The sequence below is a fragment of the Rhineura floridana genome, chromosome 4 (assembly GCF_030035675.1).
Source record: "Rhineura floridana isolate rRhiFlo1 chromosome 4, rRhiFlo1.hap2, whole genome shotgun sequence".
Taxonomy (NCBI): domain Eukaryota; kingdom Metazoa; phylum Chordata; class Lepidosauria; order Squamata; family Rhineuridae; genus Rhineura; species Rhineura floridana.
In genome coordinates this window covers 123,553,589-123,575,204 of record NC_084483.1, presented here as the reverse complement: position 1 = coordinate 123,575,204, position 21,616 = coordinate 123,553,589, and the positions used below count along the sequence as shown (strand labels likewise).

General features: G+C 42.3%; 1 protein-coding gene across 5 annotated transcripts in view; it reads right to left on the bottom strand.

Moving 5' to 3' along the window:
* The window catches only part of LOC133383491 (solute carrier family 22 member 2-like), a 96,933-nt gene that overhangs the window by 20,834 nt on the left and 54,483 nt on the right, over positions 1-21,616 (bottom strand). For all 5 annotated transcript variants that reach the window (XM_061624306.1, XM_061624305.1, XM_061624307.1 and 2 more), the window contains 5 exons: positions 19,664-19,767; positions 15,231-15,385; positions 13,166-13,334; positions 5,098-5,212; positions 4,543-4,655 (listed from right to left, as the gene is read on the bottom strand). In XM_061624306.1, the coding sequence (XP_061480290.1) occupies positions 4,543-4,655; positions 5,098-5,212; positions 13,166-13,334; positions 15,231-15,385; positions 19,664-19,767 (656 nt within the window). The remainder of the gene's footprint in view (positions 1-4,542; positions 4,656-5,097; positions 5,213-13,165; positions 13,335-15,230; positions 15,386-19,663; positions 19,768-21,616) is intronic.

Here is a 21,616-nt window from a genome sequence, read left to right as displayed (position 1 = left end):
ACAATCTGGAGACATATCTTAAAAACCACCCTCTCTGCCACTAGGTCATTGTGTGGTGTCAGATACATTACTGTGGTATCTTTAAAACAAAGGAGTAGCCAACAAGCCATGGCTTATAGCAGAAATAGAACAATAGCCATTTCATGGATTACCAAGAATGATGCATCTGATTAAGTGGACTTTTGCCCCCAAAAGCTTATGCTATAATAAATTTGTTAGCCTTTCAGGTGATAGTACTTTTCTTTTTGTTGTTTTGCTAAACTTGCACTATGATCTACTTTACAGGGCTGTTGTGAGGATAAAAAGATTATAGAACACTTTGGCAAACTTAAAATGCTATTACAAAAAGTAGGATTGTGGAGAGGATGGTTCCGAGGAGACCATAGCGTGCAGAGCCTGTATGTAGTATGGCAGTGGTTCCCAACCTTTATGAGGATGGGACCCTCTCTGTAACCTCAAAAGATTTCACTATCCCCACATTGTTGCTCCTCCTGCTGCTGCTACTTTGGCCATCACCACAATGTGCATGCAGGCAGAGAAAGAGAGGCAGGAGAGAGAAATCCACCTGGCAGAAAATTAAATCCCAATAAACATTCACTAATAGGCAAAAAAACTTTGCGGTTTAAGAACTTACCTATAACCAACAGATATTTCTATCAAACTTTAAAAAGCAGGGAAATTGGGTAGCTATAGTGAATGATCAGTGGAGCCAGAGACCTGACCTCCTCTCTAAGATATTGTACTGCCCTACAAATTTGTCAAAATGCAAACACAATTTGGGTTGGTCTTTCACAGTCCAATCCACTTGCTGTGTAGCTTGGAAGAATTTAGTAACATGTGCCTCTGAGCATATGGTGAGGAGAGGGAAGGAGGATGGGAGGGGAGAGGGGAGCAGGAGAAGGAGAGGAAGGAGGGGATTGGAAGGGGAAGGGGTGGAGGAAGGAGGAGAAGGGGCAAGAGGGAGGGGATAGGGAGGATGAGGAGAGGAGAGCAGGTTTGATCATTTACATGCTTTTTGGGTTCAATGGGATTTACTTCCATGCAATCTTGCTTAGGATAAGTGAAACTGACCTGGGAGAGGGGCAGGAAGGGGAGGAGGAGGGGAGGAGATTGGGTGGGTGGGCACTAGGCAGAGGGGAAGCGCCTTTCCTTTCCAAAAGGAAAACATTGTGAACAGTATCATTGTTTTTCAGCATTTCCCCCACCTTTTTATTGTACAGCAGGCACATGTAGTGTCCCACCCAAATTTAAACCAAAGCTGTCACTGGCCACATCCACACCAGACCTTTATTTCACTTTAGACAGTCATGGCTTCTCCCAAAGCATCCTGGAAAGTGTAGTTAGTGAAGGGTGCTGAGAGTTGCTAGGAGATGCCCTGTTCCCCTCACAGACCTTCAATCAAAGCGGCTGACTGTTAAACCACTCTGGCCACTGGAGCTCTGTAAGAGGAATAGGAGTCTCAGCACCTTTCACAAACTACACTTCCCAGGATTCTCTGGGGGATGCCATGACTGTCTCATGTGAAATCAAAGTCTGGTGTGGGTGTGGCCCCCTGATTAGGCAAGCCCAGCAACTGTGAGTCTGGGTTTAGAACACTGACAGTTGGTTCTTACATGAGCTTATCATTGACTTTAATGTTAAATTTCTTAAATTAATTAAAACTCAGCCAGGCATTTTAAAAACTTTTAAACTGCAGAAAATGAAGATCAGAGTATAGGGCAAGATCGGTAATAGGATTACAGGTACTCTGTGAACATGGCTGATTTTTAATTAATTTCAACAAATTATGAGAACTCTGACAGAAAAAAGTCCAACGGGGGTCTGGATTTTTTCTCTCTCTTTTTACACTTTGAACTCTCGATTCTCTGTGACTGCTTTGTGTATCACCGTGAACATTTAGAGGGTTGTTAAGCAAGTGTTTCTGAGTTCAGGACTATACATTTTGTAAGGTTTTGTTTTGAAATGACCTTATGGGAAGCATCAGATGGCATGGGGGGTATTTTCAATTTAACATTGTGGAATGCGAAAAATCCCCGCTGGCTATAGTATACAGCCACTCTTGTGGCTGTATAATACAATAAAATTAAACACACAGTTCATGCAAGCCTGTAGGCAAAATCAAAATAGGAGCGAATTTGGGCACCGGTGATGGGGTGGCTGAGTCTGAGAGGGCAGAGAGAGAAGAAAAAGAGAGACAGAAGTAATATGAAGGGAGGGGCAGGGTTAGAGGGAGAAAAGGCATGTCAAGTTGTGGATGGGGCAGAGGTTCGGTAGGTCAAAAGAATGCAGCAAGTAAGAGGCAGCAGTGGCTGTACGAGTGAAGTGGAGCAGCCACATGGAAGGGAGGGAGGGTTGGAGTAAAGTGGACTATGTGTCCATTCTACATGCTTCCTTTCTCGGAGTGACCTGTGATGGCAGGGAGACCTCAAAACAAATGCACACGATCCCACTCCTCTTCTTTCCCTCACTCACCCCTCCTGCCCCCTTACCAACGGGAGGGTGTCCTGTGGGACGGAGAAGAGGGAAGTAGATGGTGAGGGTGAAGATGGAATCCTACTCAACTGCTGCCTCTTTCTCTCCTCTTTCTGAGGCAAAGGGGAGAGTCGTGAGCTCCCCTTCTTCTTTTCTCTCCCTCACCCCTTTATCATCACCACCTTCCTCTTAGCCTGGTAATGGCCTGTGTGGGGCTACAGAAAATTGCATGGGGAGGGGAGAGTGTGTTGCCACTACTTCATGCCTCTTTCTGTGTCGTTTGCATTGCAGGAGTCTGGTGGGTTGCGGGAAGGGGTTGCAAGAAGGCTGGAGGATCCCCTTCCCCTACATACACATGCAAACACACACTTCCCACTCAGTACATGCTCGTTCCCATGTCTGTGCTCTCCTTCTGCTATTGCTACTGCCGTTAATAGTTCGTGCACCATACAAAGGCTGGGCTACCCTTCTCCATAAGAGGTTAAGGAGCTGGGAGCTCAGGAAGAGCAATCAGCAGCTAGTCTCCTTGGGGGAGGGAGGAGCTGGGAATTAAAGTTACTAGCACTTGCTCAGTCCATTTCAGCTGTCCTGAAGACTTTTTAAAAAAATTAATAATAATTCCTCTCTTGGCTATACTCACCTCCCCAGATGTCTTCTTGGCCCCTCTGGGGGTCATGGACCCCATATTGGGAACCACTGTAGTATGGGATCATGGATTGCACTCTGCCTGCACACCTCACCCAGGCAAGCTTGTTGTAGCAGACAGCCACATATTGGATTTGCCAAAGGCCTACATGCAAAGTCCAGTGTCGGAGATCAGAATACCCTGGTTGTGTCCCAGTTTCTTTTTTCTTTGATTTTTTTTGTTAGTTTTTTTCATGATTTCAAGCCTGGCTCCCCTCCCCCAATTGAAAATTGGAGGTAGGCAGGCTGGAGAGAGGATTTTTATTTTGTTTATTCCTTATTTCCTTTATTTCCCCAAGGAGTTCAAGGTAGCATTCATGGGTCTCCTTTTCCCTGTGTTATCCTCATAGCCACTCTGGGAGGTAAGTTAGGCTGAGAGACAGTGATTGTCCAAGGTCATACATTGTGTTTCTTGGCTGCTTTTAACCCTGATCTCCCAGGTCCTTGTCCACTCAATATCTTAATATCCCTTCACCTTATTCCACAATCTGGATAAAAAGATGTAGAAGTGAATAAGCTGGAGGAAAGGAATAATCTTTTGGAAATTGTGAACCCACACTAGAAATTGTGACAGCAGGGACCCCTTCTGAACCAAAGTAGGTTTCGTTAAACTGGCAAGCATCCAACTTTGGTTCAGAAGGGGTCCCTGCTGTCAGGTGCTAACTATTTCTAAAATTGCAATGCTTAAGTGTCCCCAGTAGCTTTGCAAAGGAGGAGGAGGAGGGGGTTAACCAGAAGAATTTGGTCACACCCTTGAGACTGCTCATTGGCCACACCTCCTAACAGCCCCACCAGGTCTAACACCAGCTACTGCTGTTAATAAGGAATAAGACACATTACTTCACATTAGCCCTCTGGACCCTTCACTAGCTATAGCTCTAGACTCTTTTAACTCTCTTTCTTTCTTGTCTCAGGATCAATGGGTATACTTTGACAAATCCAGAAGGTGGGTTTGAATGGAAGATAATATGAGATGTGAAATAGATCACTACTCCTAAGATAGTTCACTGTGAAGGTTGTACACATGGTAGGTAGGGCATGGGAGTAAGCCTTTGATTTGTATGTCCTTTCCCTTTTTATACAGACTAAACTGGGACCTACAGACAGAAAAGCCTACACAAGTAGATCTCATTCACTATGAGAAAGGGGTGGACAGACTGTAAGAGCACAACCTAATTGCATAGGAATTTGGATCCAGATTGCATTCCAAGTCTTATGCATGCTGATAAAAGACATGCACACTTCAGGCTTACTTCTATGCCCTGTTGCTACCACCTTAAGCACAAGGGCCTTGCATAAACCAATCTGTAACAAGCATGTACATGCAGGGGGCAGGCATATAGAAAATAAGCAAAGACATTTAATAACGAATGAAAAGTCTCTTACCAGTTATACATCAAAATAAATGTGTATTTTCTCATCTGAGGTGTCCTCACAAGATCTATCAGTGAAGGTCTTTGTTTTCCACTTTCTTCAGTTTCTTCTTCAAAGTTTATACTCTATAAAAGAATCGTTTCTATATTAACCAAGGGTAAAGGGGCAGTTAACATTATTCAATTAAGCAGAACACACCCCAGATGTGCCTTTTTTGTCCCTGTCTAAGTCAGACCTTCACCATTGGTAGGTCCAGGGCATCAGATGCAACTCAATGATAGAGCATCTGCTTTGTATGCAGAAGGTCACAGATTCAATCCCCAGCATCTCCAAGCAGGGCTGGAAGAGAATCCTGTCTGAAACTCTGGAAAGTCACTGCCAGTCAGTATAGACAGCACTGGGCTAGATGGACCAGTGCTCTGAGGCAGCTTCCTGAATTGTTGGAGAGAGGAAGGCTCTCCTTCCCCAATGTTGAAGCTCTTTCTCCAGTGTCATAGAGATAGATTTGATCTAGCCTATGGCCCTTACAGTTTCAAGACAGCTATTAATTTCAATGAATAAATTCACCTCAAAATCAGCAGGCAAGATTTTTCCATTACTTTTAGCAATGTCATTCACAATTTTCATAGCTTTGCCATTCTGTCCTTGAGAGATCAGCCATCTGGGAGACTCTGGAACACACCTACAATTAAAATCAGGATCATTGCAAAGTGTCACATTCCAGAAGAGCAGTGATATTAGTCTGTTGCAGGAAGACTCGCGACACAATGAAGATGAAATGGAATTCATATATGCAAGCCCTCACCACCCTGTATGTGTCAGTTCATTCAGCTTGGATCAATACATATTGTCAGGCTGCAATAATTCACTAATAGGCAAAAAACCTTGCAGTTTAAGAACATACCTATAGCCCACAGATATTTCTATCAAACTTTAAAAAGCAGGGAAATTGGGTAGCTATAGTGAATGCACCAGGGGAGCAGGAGACCTGACCTCCTCTGAGGTATTGGACTGCCCTACAAATTTGTCAAAAAGCAAACACAATTTAGGTTGGTCTTTCACAGTCCAATCTACTTCCTGTGTAGCTTGGAAGAATTTGGTAACATGTGCCTCTAAGCATATGGTGAATGGTGGCAACACCTACAATCAGCCCAAATAATAGAAACAAGACATGTGCTATGCTGATCTTGTTTTAGCATGGAGGAAGCAACATTGTTAAGACAGTTGATATAGTTCAGATAGTCACTTTAAATATGTCTGATTTACTATGCAATTTTAGTGAAGTTTCCTATAGTAAATCATTTTCATATGATGGTGAAGACAGCCTTTTGTGTTTCAAATTGGAGGTTATGTCCTATTTCTATTTTGGGTGCACTAACAGTTAAATCTGAAACTACAGTTTGATGTAATACTGATTTTATTTTTTAAAAAAATGTTCTGTAATGATCAACTGATTATGACGAAAACTATTATATGAGGTGTATGCATTTTACATCTCCTCTGTGTGTGTGTGTGTGTGTGTGTGTGTGTGTGTGTGTGTGTGTGTGTGTGTGGTCTTTCCAATATCCCTGTGAGGTAAGGTTGCCAATTAGAAACCAAGGCAGCTGACAACAAATAAATCAATTTAAAATCCAAAATCCATAAACAGAAATATAAACAGTGGCATGATTCTGAAATTTGAGTGACGTTTCTTATCACTTGAGGTTGCAATCCAGTGCAAGCTTCCCTATATTCCCATTGAATACATTGGGACTTGCTTCTGAGTAAACATGCACAGGATTGCACTATAAATATCTTTACAGGTTGTGTAAATAATAAACGTCTTTGATAATCATGCTTATATAAATATTACTTCATACTATGTCCCAATATGTAACTGATTTCACACTATGGTTGTACATGGTCTGTCCATGGAGGCTCAGATTTCGGCAGTGAGCCGGGCAGCTTGGTATCAGTTACACCTGATACGGAGGCTGCAACCCTACCTCCCTGCTCATCAGCTCCCACTGGTAGTGCATGCACTGGTCACCTCTCGACTGGACTACTGCAATGCGCTCTACGTGGGGCTACCCTTGAAAACGACCCGGAAACTACAGCTGGTACAAAATGCGGCGGCCCGTTTACTTACAAATAGCCGCCACCGTGATCACATTACGCCGGTGTTAGTTCATCTACACTGGCTTCCAGTTGCTTTCCGGGCCCAAATCAAGGTGTTGGTATTAACCTTTAAAGCCCTATACGGTCTCGGCCCAGTTTACCTGAAGGAGCACCTCCAGTACCACCAACTTAGCCGCCTGACTAGATCAGCCACGCAGGGCCTTCTCTCAGTACCACCAACGAAAACAGCTAGGTTGGTGGGAACTAGGGAGAGGGCATTTTCAGTGGCGGCCCCCACTCTCTGGAATTCCCTCCCGTTCGATCTTTGACATGCCCCTTCCCTGGATGCATTCCGCCGAGCATTAAAAACCTGGCTCTTTGGACAGGCCTTCGGGACCTCCGGGGTGGGCTAAGCTTTTATCACTATTACTGAATGCCCGTTGTTTACATACTGTTTTATGCTGTAATTTAATCCTTTATTGTCGACTGTATTGTATTGCTATGTATTTTAAATCGTATTTTAAATTGTATTTTACTGGAATTTAATTGTGTACGTCGCCTAGAGTGGCCTTGGCCAGATAGGCGACACAAAAATTAAATTATTATTTATTTATTATTATTTACATTATTATTTCCTCAATATTTTAAGTGTGCCCTTCTTCCTTGGGGTGGTCATGATCGCCCTCTGCTGTTTTCATCCTTATGGGCAGATAAGGCTGAAAGATGGTAAGTAGCCCATAGTCACCCAGTAAACTTTATAGCTCATTTCCATTTTAAAAATTAATTAAATCCATTTATATGCAGACTGAGTTTATTAAGTAGATCCAAACAATACATTTAAAGCACATCCAACTCTCATTTAAAGCACATGACTTCCCCTAAAGAATCCTGGGAAATGTAGTTTCTCCCTCACAGTTATAGTTCCCACCACCCTTAACAAACTACAGTTCCCATGATTCTGTGGTAGGATTCTATGCTTCAAATGTGTGTTGAATACATTTTAAATGTGGTGTGGATCTGCCCTAGGTGTGATGTGCATTCATTAGTGAATTGAAAAGAACAATGTTAAAAGATACTTTTTTAAACAGGGGAAGGGTTGTAGCTCAGTGGTAGGTCATATGCTTTGCATGCAAAGGTCTAAAATTCAATCTCTGGAAAAGACTATTGCCTGGAATCGTGGAGAGACAATGCTAGTCCATGTCATCAGTATTGAGCTAGATGGTACCAAATTGCCTCAGTCAGTATAAGGCAGGTTCCTTTGTTCCTAAAAAGTGGCAAGAGACCCAAGGGCCACAGTGACTCCAAACTTTATTTATGTATTTTATTTACAACATTTATATACCTCTTTGTTGTAAAAAACCTCAAAGCGGTTTACAGAAGGAATTAAAACAATAAAATTATTGGCAAAAACACTTAAAGACAGGTATTTAAAAACATTCAAAATAATAAAACCAGCAATGAGTTAAAAACAATAATAAAATAATACCTTCTATGTGCTATTATGTATTATTTTTCTAATAAAAATAATAGCTTCTACATGCCTGGGTAGACTTGCCTAAACAAAAATGTTTTTAGCAGGTACTGAAAAGACTACAATGAAGGGATCTGCCTAATGTAAATAGGCAGAGAGTTCTAAAGTGTAGGTGCTCCACACTAAAGGACTGATTTCTTACAAGAGCAGAACAAGTACTTTGTGGCACCCATAACATGGAAAGCACACCTTGAACTTGGCCTGGTAGTAAATCAGCAACCAGTGCAGATTTCAGAGCAGAGGTACTTTGTGCTGATAGGGTCTCACTCATGTCAGCAATCGTGCCACAGCATTCTGCACTAACTGCAGCCCCCGGGTCAGGTTGTGCTGCATGACGATTTCTGTAATGTTGGCTGACCGGCTGCCAGGATGTTTTTAGTTTTGGTTTTTGTTTAGGAATTCTGACTCGTTGTGGGGTGCTGAGTTGTCTGTCTTACTCATAGAAATCTTGTTATGGTTGGTATGGTATCGCATTTAGGAAACCATGGCTGTTTTTTGTTTTGCTTTTTCTATTTGCATTTCATTTGCCTCTGACCTCAATCCCTTACATCCATAGAAGCAACAATAGTGGTTCCATGTACTCAGTTCAACCTTCTTAAACCCATTGATGATGCACTTTGTTGGTTGCATGACGGTTTGTTTCTTGCCCAATAGTGGTAAAAGAGAATTCACATATTGGGAAGTGTGGCTTCAATTGTTGTTCCCAAGCTGCTGCCTATGAAGGTAGACCAAACCATGTGTGTTTTCTCTCTGTCAATTATTACTATCTGGAATTGGGGTGGCTGTCAAAGTCAGTTTACTCTTACTCATTTCTCAAACCTCTTTCTAAAGCGAGGGGTCAAATCTGTAAAGAAGTCTGGAGTAGCCATGTTAAAAGGCAGGTAGGGCATTCCAGGCAGGGGGTTGCCAACCCTGCTTGGATATGGATATCTTTCCAAAAGATTATTATTATTATTATTAAGTTTATTTATATACCACATTTTCCACAAATATACATGTGCTCAAAGAGGTTCACACAAATAATTCAATGCAATACCACACATAATAAAGAGTATAATCACTAAATTAAGAAAATATATCTATATACAGTATATCAAAACATAAATGAGCATAAAGCTGAACAACAAAGCCAAAGCAAAAATATTTAAAAACTAACCCCCAAGCTGATACAAAAATCTCCCATCCCCCAAATCCCCACAGCCCAACCCAAAGGGCCAGAAAGTCCTCCGAAAGAAGCTGTGTTTGAAGGCCTCCAGAGCTGGAGGGTGGGGCAAGGCAGGTGGAAACAGCCTCCCCTGATGGCAAACCGAGTCTCTCTCCCCTTATAGTCCCTCTCCTGAAGGCAGCTCCCTTTTGAAGGCTGGAGGGTGGGGCAAGGCAGGTGGAAATAGCCTCCTCTGATGGCAAACCAAGTCTCTCCCCCCTCATCCTAGTCAAGCTTTAGCAACAGCACAATTGAAACCACATCTATTCAGAAGTAAGTTTTATTGAGATCTATGGGGCTTAGTCCCTTAGTAAGTGTGTTTAGACTCGCAGCCTTCAGGGTCATACATCTTTACTCCTGAGTGCTCCCATCTAATATCTCCACAACATTATGCTCCTTTCTTCCTATAATAGCCTGGTGACTGGCCTGGCCTGAGGGCACTTAAACCTTTGTTGCCAGAAGCAACTGGCTCCATCTTTTAGCTGAGATTTCTACCTTAATTTCCAATCAGAGAAATGTTTTGTTTGAATTTTATGCTCCAAGTGACTGTGGTTGATGTTTAATGCATCATGCCTAATGACATCACTAGGGCCCACCCTGAGACATAACTAGGGCTCACCCCTGAAATCTCAGGGTTTGGGATGCTTCTGACCTGGCAACCCTTTTATAATATATATATGAAAACTATACAGTGAAGGAGAGCCAATGTGGCATAGTGGTTAGAGTGTTGGACTAGGACCTGGGAGACCAGGATTCAAATTCCCACATAGCCATGAAGCTCACTGGTTGACCTTGGGCCAGTCACTGCCTCTCAGTCTCAGAGGAAGGCAATGGTAAACCACCTCTGAATACAGCTTACTATGAAAACCCTATTCGTAGGGTTGCCGTAAGTCAGAATCGACTTGAACATAAGAAGAGCCTGCTGGATCAGGCCAGTGGCCCATCTAGTCCAGCATCCTGTTCTCACAGTGGCCAACCAGGTGCCTGGGGGAAGCCCGCAAGCAGGACCCGAGTGCAAGAACACTCTCCCCTCCTGAGGCTTCCGGCAACTGGTTTTCAGAAGCATACTGCCTCTGACTAGGGTGGTAGAGCACAGCCATCATGGCTAGTAGCCATTGATAGCCCTGTCCTCCATGAATTTGTCTAATCTTCTTTTAAAGCCATCCAAGCTGGTGGCCATTACTGCATCTTGTGGGAGCAAATTCCATAGTTTGACTATGCGCTGAGTAAAGAAGTACTTCCTTTTGTCTGTCCTGAATCTTCCAACATTCAGCTTCTTTGAATGTCCACGAGTTCTAGTATTATGAGAGAGGGAGAAGAACTTTTCTCTATCCACTTTCTCAATGCCATGCATAATTTTATACACTTCTATCATGTCTCCTCTGACCTGCCTTTTCTCTAAACTAAAAAGGCCCAAATGCTGCAACCTTTCCTCGTAAGGGAGTCGCTCCATCCCCTTGATCATGCTGGTTGTCCTCTTCTGAACCTTTTCCAACTCTATAATATCCTTTTTGAGATGAGGTGACCAGAACTGTACACAGTATTCCAAATGCGGCCGCACCATAGATTTATACAACAGCATTATAATATCGGCTGTTTTATTTTCAATACCTTTCCTAATTATCCCTAGCATGGAATTTGCCTTTTTCACAGCTGCCGCGCAGTGGGTCGGCATTTTCATCGTGCTGTCCACTACAACCCCGAGGTCTCTCTCCTGGTCTGTCACCGCCAGTTCAGACCCCATGAGCGTATATGTGAAATTCAGATTTTTTGCTCCAATATGCATAATTTTACACTTGTTTATATTGAATTGCATTTGCCATTTTTCCACCCATTCACTCAGTTTGGAGAGGTCTTTTTGGAGCTCTTTGCAACCCCTTGTTGTTTTAACAACCCTGAACAATTTAGTGTCATCAGCAAACTTGGCCACTTCACTGCTCACTCCTAATTCTAGGTCATTAATAAACAAATTGAAAAGTACAGGTCCCAATACTGATCCTTGAGGGACTCCACTTTCTACAGCCCTCTATTGGGAGAACTATCTGTTTATTCCTACTCTCTGCTGTCTGCTTCTTAACCAATTCCTTATCCACAAGAGGACCTCTCCTCTTATTCCATGACTGCTAAGCTTCCTCAAAAGTCTTTGGTGAGGGACCTTGTCAAACGCTTTTTGAAAGTCTAAGTACACTATGTCCACTGGATCACCTCTATCTATATGCTTGTTGACACTCTCAAAGAATTCTAATAGGTTACTGAGACAGGACTTTCCCTTGCAGAAGCCATGCTGGCTCTGCTTCAGCAAAGCTTGTTCTTCTATGTGCTTAGTTAATCTAGCTTTAATAATACTTTCTACCAGTTTTGCAGGGACAGAAGTTAAGCTAACTGGCCTGTAATTTCCGGGATCCCCTCTGGATCCCTTTTTGAAGATTGGCATTACGTTTGCCACTTTCCAGTCCTCAGGCACGGAGGAAGACCCAAGGGACAAGTTCCATATTTTAGTTAGCAGATCAGCAATTTCACCTTTGAGTTCTTTGAGAACTCTCGGGTGGATGCCATCTGGGCCTGGTGATTTGTCAGTTTTTATATTGTCCATTAAGCCTAGAACTTCCTCTCTCGTTACCAGTATTTGTCTCAGTTCCTCAGAATCCCTTCCTGCAAATGTTAGTTCAGGTTCAGGGATCTGCCCTATATCTTCCACTGTGAAGATAGATGCAAAGAATTCATTTAGCTTCTCTGCAATCTCCTTATCGTTCTTTAGTACATCTTTGACTCCCTTATCATCCAAGGGTCCAATCACCCCTCTAGATGGTCTCCTGCTTTGAATGTATTTATAGAATTTTTTGTTGTTGGTTTTTATGTTCTTAGCAATGTGCTCCTCAAATTCTTTTTTAGCATCCCTTATTGTCTTCTTGCATTTCTTTTGCCAGAGAAGACAGTCCATTTCCATTTTGTACAATGAAGATGCCATATGTACCTCTGTGGGGTGGGAATTCCACAAGTGTCCAGCCCCTGCCTGAAGACCTGCAGTGGGAAAGATCACCACCTCTCTAGGAAATGGATTCTTGGTCAAACGGCTCATATTGTCAAGAGGTTTCTCCTAACCCTCTTGTCACTTAAACACATTAGATTAGAGGATAGGATTTGCTTTTAGTGAAACAGTGTACCCACATGCAATACTTTGAACCACAGGTAGGAATTGACAGATCAGCCTATTTCCATTCCCTCTCAGTCAATCAATCAATAAATCCATTCTATCTTATTTTCTGTGGATTATTTTTATTTCTCAGAAAACTGCATGATAAATTTGTATTTAAATTGTATAGTTTTACATGCACTTTCCCTTAACATTTGCATTTTGTACACATTTCACCCCATATGCTCTTTTGTATTCTTTTTTATGGATTTCCCCTTAAAATAGGCATTTGGTATGCATTTGTGTCCAGTTTTTGAACTGAAACAACATCAGAAAAGTCAGAGAAAAAGGACAGTGGTTGTTGGCTGGACCTTATCCATGAATAAGTCTGGAAGTTGCAAATTAGGTTGGTTTATTATAAAATGCAGACCAGGTGCAATTCTCCTCCATCCCTAATGGTAACAATTCATGTATATGGGAAGAGGGCAAACCTGCTGTCTGCTCCTGGTGTTCCCAAGCTACTCAGAATCAAGCCTGCTCTTAGCTGCACACAGTCCCATCCCTTTGCAGCTCCATCTCAGGCTCTGTTTGTTGGTAACAGGATGTTGGAGACCAGATTTTATAGAGAAAACTGAATGAGAAGACTGAAACTGAGCAAAGAGCATCTTACCAGTAGTAAGACAAAAGAAGGAAAACAGGCAGAGAAACGGCAAGTTGAAGCCATCTCCAGTGGGGAACTGCATAAGCCAAAGCATCGAGGATGAGGAGGCCACCAGCATATGCCGCTTGGTAGAGAAAGGCCACAATCCTCCTGTAGCCTGGACCAACAATTTCTGTGACTGGAAAATAAATGAGTTGATCTCATAACAAAGACAGTTCTGACCTGAAATGTAGCTTAATTTCAAGCTTGATTTAGTTATGATGCTGGGTGTTTAAAAGAAACATGCCCATCTGGAATTATGAATGCATACACTCAAGTTAAAACAGGGTGTCCGCATCAGTCCCTACATGTGCAGTGTTTGCGCCCCAGAGTGATGCCTGGCTGGGCCACAGATTCCTTGTGTGTGAAACAACCTATGTTGGAAAGGTAACAAAGAGCCAGAGCTGTGGAATGCTGCTCAGCTAAGTTTTCCTTACCTGCTCAGTATCATGTGTAAATTGGGCCTTAGCTGCTTCACGTAGAACCCTGACACATTGGTTCTAAATGCATGCTGCATCACATATGATGATCAGAGGGTGCATTCTTTTCAAAACAATTTTGTTTGTGTGGGGTGTAAAAAACGCAAATGGTAGAGGAAAATTGTTGCCTTCACATCTTGTTTTGGCTTCCCAGAAGGGCTTGGCTGGCTACTGTTGGAAATAGGATGCTGGATTCAATTGAGTCTTGGACTGATCCAGCAGAGCTCTTATTTTATGTTTATGTTATATACATACTCTTAGGCTCAAACTCAAATCTAAACACTCACTTGTACACCATACCTCCATCCCCACATGTACAGATTATATGCCATGTACCAGATTTATGTGGAATATGTCCAGCTGTGCTCAGTAATATAACCTGCTGACAGCTTTTTCATTGTTTCTGAAGTGCTTTGACAACCTGCAAAGCCTTTGACCAGAGACAATAGTAGAAAACCTGGAGAACCGTTGCCAATCAGTGTAGTTAATACTGAACAAGATGGACAAATTGTCTGATACAATATATAACACAATTATCAATAAAGCCTACAAATATGAAAATATACTTGCAATGAACCTCAAAGAACACATAAAATAGGACAACTGCATGTTTATATTCGGGATCTTATTGCTGATTGAGTTTGATACATAGGGACACTTATTACTGATTGAGTTTGATACATAGGGACTCTGTCTCTCCCTCTCCCTCTCTCCCCCCCCCTCTCACCCTGCCACCACCCCTCTCCAAGCAGAAGGAAGCAAGCCAAGTCTCACCTATGTTAAGGACTATGCTTGCTAATATGAAAAATGACCAGCCTCAGTCACACCGGAGGAGGAGGTGGAAAAATCTGTTTTCCTTTCCTTTATCAATATTTTCTCTCAAAATACTAATAATTTGAAAGAAAATATTGATAAAGGAAAAGAAAGTGGCTCCGCTGTCTCCTCTTCCACTGTGACTGAGGCTGGTCAGTTTTCATGCTAGCAAGCAGAGATAGACTTTCCTTTAGTTTTCCTTTTCCCACTTCCTCCTTGGCAAGCCTAGAGTCCTTAATGTGAGGGTTTTTAACATGGGTGAGCCTTGGCTTGCTTCCTCCCACTTGGAAAATATTATTTTTAAAAATATTGACATTTTCAAAATATTGATCTGTTCATTATCAATATTTCCTTTCAAAATAATATTTTGAAAGAAACTATTGACAATTTGAAAGAAAATATAAACATTTTGAAAGAAAATATTAATATTTTTGGGAGGGGAAAAACAGATTGGTAAAAGCAGCAGCTAGCAAAGAACAAACTCAATACTGCCTGTTAACGTCGATGGAATGCTTTTAAAGGGGCACCAATCAATGGATCCCATCCCTACTGTGTATACACACCAGGATTAGGAATCTGTGGTCCTCCAGATGTTGTTAGACTCCAGCTCCCATGAGCCCCAGCCAGCATAACTAATAGCCAAGCAAGGTTGGATCTGTAGTTCAACATTATCAGTTTTGATCCAGTGATTGGGCAGATCCTTTCACCTATAAGTAACACCAATTGCAGGGTGTCAGACTTACTTAGGATGTAGCCTGTCAACCAGTTGCCTTTGCTGACTAGTCCTTGTATGAAGCGAAATATCACCGACCATAAGTAGTTGGGTGCCAAGGCCACAAGAACTCCTGAGATGGAAGTGATCAGGATGGTAACTAAGAGACTTGTTTTGCGTCCAAATCTTTATTGAGGTAGAGTGACAGGCACATGAAAAGATACAGAAGGATTTTTTAAAAACACGTGCAAAAGAATACTTTAATTAATAAATTATTTAGACCATTTGTATTATCCCCTCCAGCATAAATACTCAAGGCAGCTTATGACATATAAAAATCATGTGTGTATTGGAAGGGGGATGCTCCAGGATGAAGACCCGTTACTTTTTTTGCAGGCAGCCCCCTCCTGGCATCCCTCTGTCTGTCTATACAGCGAATTAAGCTGCCGCATGCTTGCTTTCCTCTTAGAAGAGATTAGGAGAATACAGCAAGGTCAGCAGTCACAAGAGCCAATTAGCAGTCGGTATGAATCTCCTTTGTTTTGTGGAGAGGAGATAAACATGAGGAGGGAAAGAGTCAGCAGGAGTTGAGAGGGAAGTTTACAGAGAAGAGAAGGGACAGTCAAGCCCAATTTAAAAGGGGGTTTGCATCAGAACCTTACTAATATGAAGGGCTTTCAAACAGTCCCATGCAGACTAATAGCAGCCTAAGTGGAGGGTGGGGGAAGAGAGCCACACTGGGGGGCAGGGCTTGGAAAAGTTACTTTTTTGAACTACAACTCCCATCAGCCCCAGCCTGCATGGCCACTGGATTGGGCTGATGGGAGATGTAGTTCAAAAAAGTAACTTTTCCAAGCTCTGCCGGGGGGGCATAGGGCTAAGAGTGGGGCAAAGCAGTGTTTTCTCTCAGAGAAGGGGGATACAGGAAGGAAGGCTGAAAGAAGGAAGGCTGCTTGTAAAATACAAGGTGTGTTGCTTGTAAAGCATTTTTTTCTCCCTTGATGGTGATTTTTGCTGATTGTGTGTGAGAAAGTGGATGGGGGGGGGAGAGATCAAAGGGCTAAGAAGAGTGCCCCTTGTATTTGCAGGCATCATGTGCAAGAAAGAAATCCTTCTCTCAGCAAAATATACTGATATGCAAAATGCAGGGGGAAGAAACTGTTTTTTTGCAAATCAGCTAGGAGAGGGACTTCTCTTACATGCAACAATACCTGTAAAATACCAGCTTCTTTGTCCCCACCCCCCATGGGGAGGGGAGAAAGAACCACTTTGCTAGCCCTATGTTAGGTGCTTTGGGAAGCGCTGAGCACAGGGCTAGCAAAGCCTCATGTGCAGTGATTTCCAAGCACCTGATTGCCAGTAGGCTGTTGTGGCTTGGGGACCCCCTGCAAGGGGTTTTGATGGGTGGGTTGGAGAGCCCACTTATCAATCATTTGGCACCATAATCATGTCATGTGATTGACAGGTGGGTGGCACCACCCTTCAAATTTGGCCTGTGAGGCCAATCCTGATGACTCATGAAGGGAGCCTGCACTTCTAAATTTGCCACTATGCTACTCATAAAAATTACAATTTTGTAAAAACAAAACGATTGGAGCCAGAAAAGTTTCAGAAAAGGGCAACCAAAATGATGAAGGAGTCGGGGGAACTCCCCCATGTGGAAAAATTACAACATCTGGGGCTTTTTACTTTAGAAAAAAAGGTGAACAAGAGGGAACATGATAGAGGTATGTAAGATTATGCATGTTGTGGAGAAAGTAGACAGTGAGAAGTTTTTCTTCCTCTCCCATAACTCAGGGCCAGCCAATGAAGCTGAATGTTGGAAGATTCAGGACAGACAAAAGAAAGTATTCTTCGCATACCACATAGTTAAACTAGAATTAGCTCCCAGAAGCTGTAGTCATGGCCAACAACTTGGATGGCTTTAAAAGAGGATTAGACAAATTCTCAGTGGCTATGTTCTAACTCCACTGAATACCAGTTGTTGGGAATCATAAGTTGGGAGAGCGCTGTTGTGCTCAGATCCTGCTTGTGAGCTTCCCATAGGCATCTGGTTGGACACTGTGAGAACAGGATGTTGGACTAGATAGGCCTTGGACTCTTATGTTTGTTTGATGGGGTCAGCAGTTAAAAATCACAGAAACATACTCTACCTTATAAACAACCTGTGAGAATAAAAAGGTCTTATATCACTAGTGAAAAACAATGTGGGAGGGAGGCAACAGCACTTCATGGGGCAAAGTGTTCCATAATCTGGGGGCAATCACTAATAAGGCCCTATCTATTTTCCCACCCACCCATGGTCCTTCTAAACTTCACATACATCTGGATGGTGTGTGTTTTTAACCATGATTTATCTGTCTGTAGATGGGGTCCAGTTCAGATATCATGGATTGCTATTTCTGTTTGTTACTACATTAAAGGTTCCTTGAAAATTTTCTTGAACACCATGAACAAAAATAACTAAGGAGCAGTAAGCAATTATTCATTTTGGTACAACAGCAAAGGAGAGAACACTAGCTATCCAGCTAAATGTGTGTAGGTCTTCAGCTACTCATTTGCAATATACCTTGCTGTTGTTTTATTCCAGTACGTTAACTACAACTGTTTGTCTCAGAATATTATAATCATACCAGAGGAGCAGAAGAGGGAAATGGGCCATTTTATTAATGTGTTATTTACAGAGCTGGCACAGATTGTTCATAAAAAAGCAGTCAAGTCAAGATATGGGAAATACCAAAAATTCTTGACTCAATCTAAATGGCAAGATAGAGTGGAAAGCCTTTGTAATAAAGCTAAGTGATTCTTCACACTATTTGTAGGTGATAAAATAAGGAAGGGGAGTTTTGCCAAATATTCTTGTGGGGAAGTGACTTTCTCCAACAGTTTTCCTCGGAAAATGCTCTTCCAAGGAACTTAAGCTTACTTAATGCTGAATGAAAATATCTGTTTAGCTCATCTTGGTGGATGGGCTAAGAGAGGAAGACTGGAGGAAGTAGGGTTCAAGCCCATTGCTTCCTTCAACAATATTAAAATAGTATTAAGCAATATTAAAACTGGATCTACATATGCACCCAAAATTCATGGATGGTAAATTTGGGGTGGCCATTTTACTATATATTCTCCAGGCTTCTGGCTAGCCACTGTGCGAACAGGATGCTGGACTAGAATCATAGCACAGGAGAGTTGGAAGGGGCCTATAATGCCATCAAGTCCAACTCCCATTACAATGTAGGAATCCAACTTAAAGCATACCCAAGAGGTGGCTGTCCAGCTGCCTCTTGAATGTGTTGAATGTGTAAGAGAGTAGATGGGCCTTTAGTCTGATCCAAGAGGCTTTTCTTATGTTCTTAGGGAAAGGACTGAAAACGTTGAACACTTCAAGAGGAGCTCAAAAAAGGCATTTTTTAAAATGCAAAAAAAATCTTTCTGTGAAATTTCAACTCAGTCCTACTTTTGTAATCTTTATTGTTAACTAAATGAGTGATGAGTGAAGACAGGCATACTAAAAGAAATCTGCAGAGAAGAGAGTGAAGGCATGAAGTGTCAGACCTACTCAGGCCTTGGACTAGATATAACCTGCCTGCCCTTTCATTTGTAGGATTGTACTAATCATAGTCTCTTCTGCATGGCTTTGCAGGCCAATTGGCAAAGCCTCAACCCTGACCAGCTTTTATTACATTTACATAATGAAATTAATGAAAGCATGGGCAGGCTCCTCACAGCAATCTTCCATCAAGACACTGACTAGATGAGGGATGGGGAACCTGTGGTTCTCTAGACGTTGCTGTACTACAACTCCTATCATCCCTAACCATAGGCTATGCTGGCTGAGGATGATGGGAGTTGAAGTTCAGTACCACCTGGAGGGCCACAGATTCCCCATCTGCCCTACAGCAACTCAGTATACTTAACCAAGATAGGCAGTAAATGGAAAAGGGGAAGTATCAATTTTGCTAGATTAAAGGAATCCACTCAAGTATTAGAAGAGTGTGGTTGAGTCCCCAGAATGAAGGTTTGCACTTTCAAAAGTGGAAGCTAGTCATGTCACTGGCGTTACAGTATCATCATCTTCCCAGTCTACATTATTCTCCATCATTATGCTGCGGTGGAACCGGGTGGGGAATTTGGCAGTGTTGTGACATGAGTGTTGAGCTAGATGTTACACAGGGGGAGGCAGAACTCTATGCAGAGCTGCTGTTTGGGATGGCACCTCTATCTTCCTCGCCATGCCTAGCTATATACTAATTCATCATTCTAGTACCTGCTAGGCTGGGTATTGTCAGGAACAGTGGTGAAACTTCCTGTTTCCTTTTCATAAAACTGTGCATACTGAAGCCTATTACAAGCCCAATTGCACCAGTATCTAACTTTTAAATAATAATCTCAGTGCTGTCATATGGAGGTTTGATTTTGCATGTACTATTGCAAAGAAACCTAATGCAATATGTACTTTGCACCTACCTGTCTGCTACGTAGCCAACAGATATGCATCCAATGAAAAATCCAGCATTGACAGATGCCTGAAATACATCCAGTTTCCAGGAGTCTTCGCATACCAAGTCAAACTGTGGGGGCACATTTAGGAGTAAAATAATAAATTAGTTCCAATCACTAGAATGTAGTAATGAACAGATCACAGAGGAAGCTACAACATCACTGACATCCACTTGTATGAAACAGCAGCACAGGAATAACCTGTTACTGAGAAGCTCATTTCTCCTGGAATTCTACATATGCTCCTGAAGTGGAATTTTCCACTTAACTGTCATGATGGGAGTGTGTATTAGCACATAGAGAGAACAGTGGTGTGTGGGAAGAGTTATGAACTATTTCAAATATCCCACCTGCATTTAACTGTCTGCAGGGAATTACTGTGCATCCTTTTCTGAGCATGTCGCAGCCAAGAATTCTTCTGTTTGCTGTATGGGATCACATGTTATTAAAAGTGACTGGGGTATATAAGACTGTGCTGACGTCTGTTCTTGTAGACATGCTTGTGGGATCACTGTCTTGGCTTACGTAAGTCAATAAACTATAGTCTGCTGTCTGAAGCCTTGTGTGCACTTATTCCTGGGTCTGAACTATCTCTAAAAGGAAAATCCACCACACTGCAAGACCAGTCCTTTTTTTTTTGGTAAATCATAGTGGGTACCAGAACAAAGTGGAAGTACTCTGTACCAGTGAGTACCATCAGAAAAAAAAAAGCACTGCCCAAGACTATGTGTGTATTTTGGCTGTGTTTGGGGCAAAGAGTAGAGGGGTAGTACCAGTAATCAGAGGGAGCTCAAGCTAAGGACAAGCTAAGCTTAAGCGTACTGTCAGCTTATTTAGGGGACCCTCCAGATGTTGCTGGACTCCCATCAGCCCCAGCTAGCATGGTCTATGTTCAGGTATGATGGAAGGTGATGTTCCATACTTTTATGCAAATATTTCATGCTTATGCATTACAATGTTATGGTAAGTGGTATATATTAGAGTGAGTATTTAAAGTAAGTGGTGAGTGCAAGGAGGGGGCAATGAGAGAGAAGTGCTGGATAGTGACTGGCTGAATAACTTAGAGTGAGAAGTTTTTATCTGAGTGTTTGACTGTTTTGGCAGTTAGGAGTGAAAGGCTTGGGACTGCTTAGTGTTAGAGAGTGTAGGGTCAGTGTTGTTTATTCTTTTTGGATTAGTTAGTGAGAGGTGGAGCTAGTGTAGGAATATTAGAGGGTAGGCCAGGTAGGGCTTTAAAGTGTTTAAAGAACATACAGTAACTTAAGTTTACAACTGTGAGACAATTTATGAAAACATGCTTATAAACAACAAGTGAATTTGCTTCTTTTAAAAATACATTTTCACGCAAGTGCCTCTTCACTGCTTATGCTACAGGTTGAGTCAGATACTTAGGCTGTGAACACACTAGTTGCTGGACACACCTCTCTTTTCCACTGCTGACTTCATATCTCGTAGGACCACCCACAGCAAAGGGTTGGGCCAATCACTGTTTCTACCTGAGCCTACAGCAAAGTGTTTCCATTGGTCACACCTGGAAGGCAAATGGGCTGATCTACCAATTTACTGTGAAATCTCACTGAAGGTGAATTTAAAAAGTGCAATCGAGCTGATCAAACTAGGTTTCAGCATAAAAAGGGGCAGAGTTTGACTAGCCTCGTGTGCCCCATTTTCTGAAAAGAAAGATGGCGATGCACTGGAACTGGCACGACAGTAAATGTGTCTCTGCCCCTAGTATCCATGGTGGCAGCAAATCCTTGAAGGAGAGTTTAATATCCAATTAAAGGGGCCCAACTCATACCTGTGAGCTTTAAAGAGTATCACAGGGGAGTGGAGGCTTGCATCTATATCTGAGCCATATAGCAACAATGCTAAGGGAATCTAGAAGGGGATTCCTGAATAGCATTGCTGCATTGAGAAGTG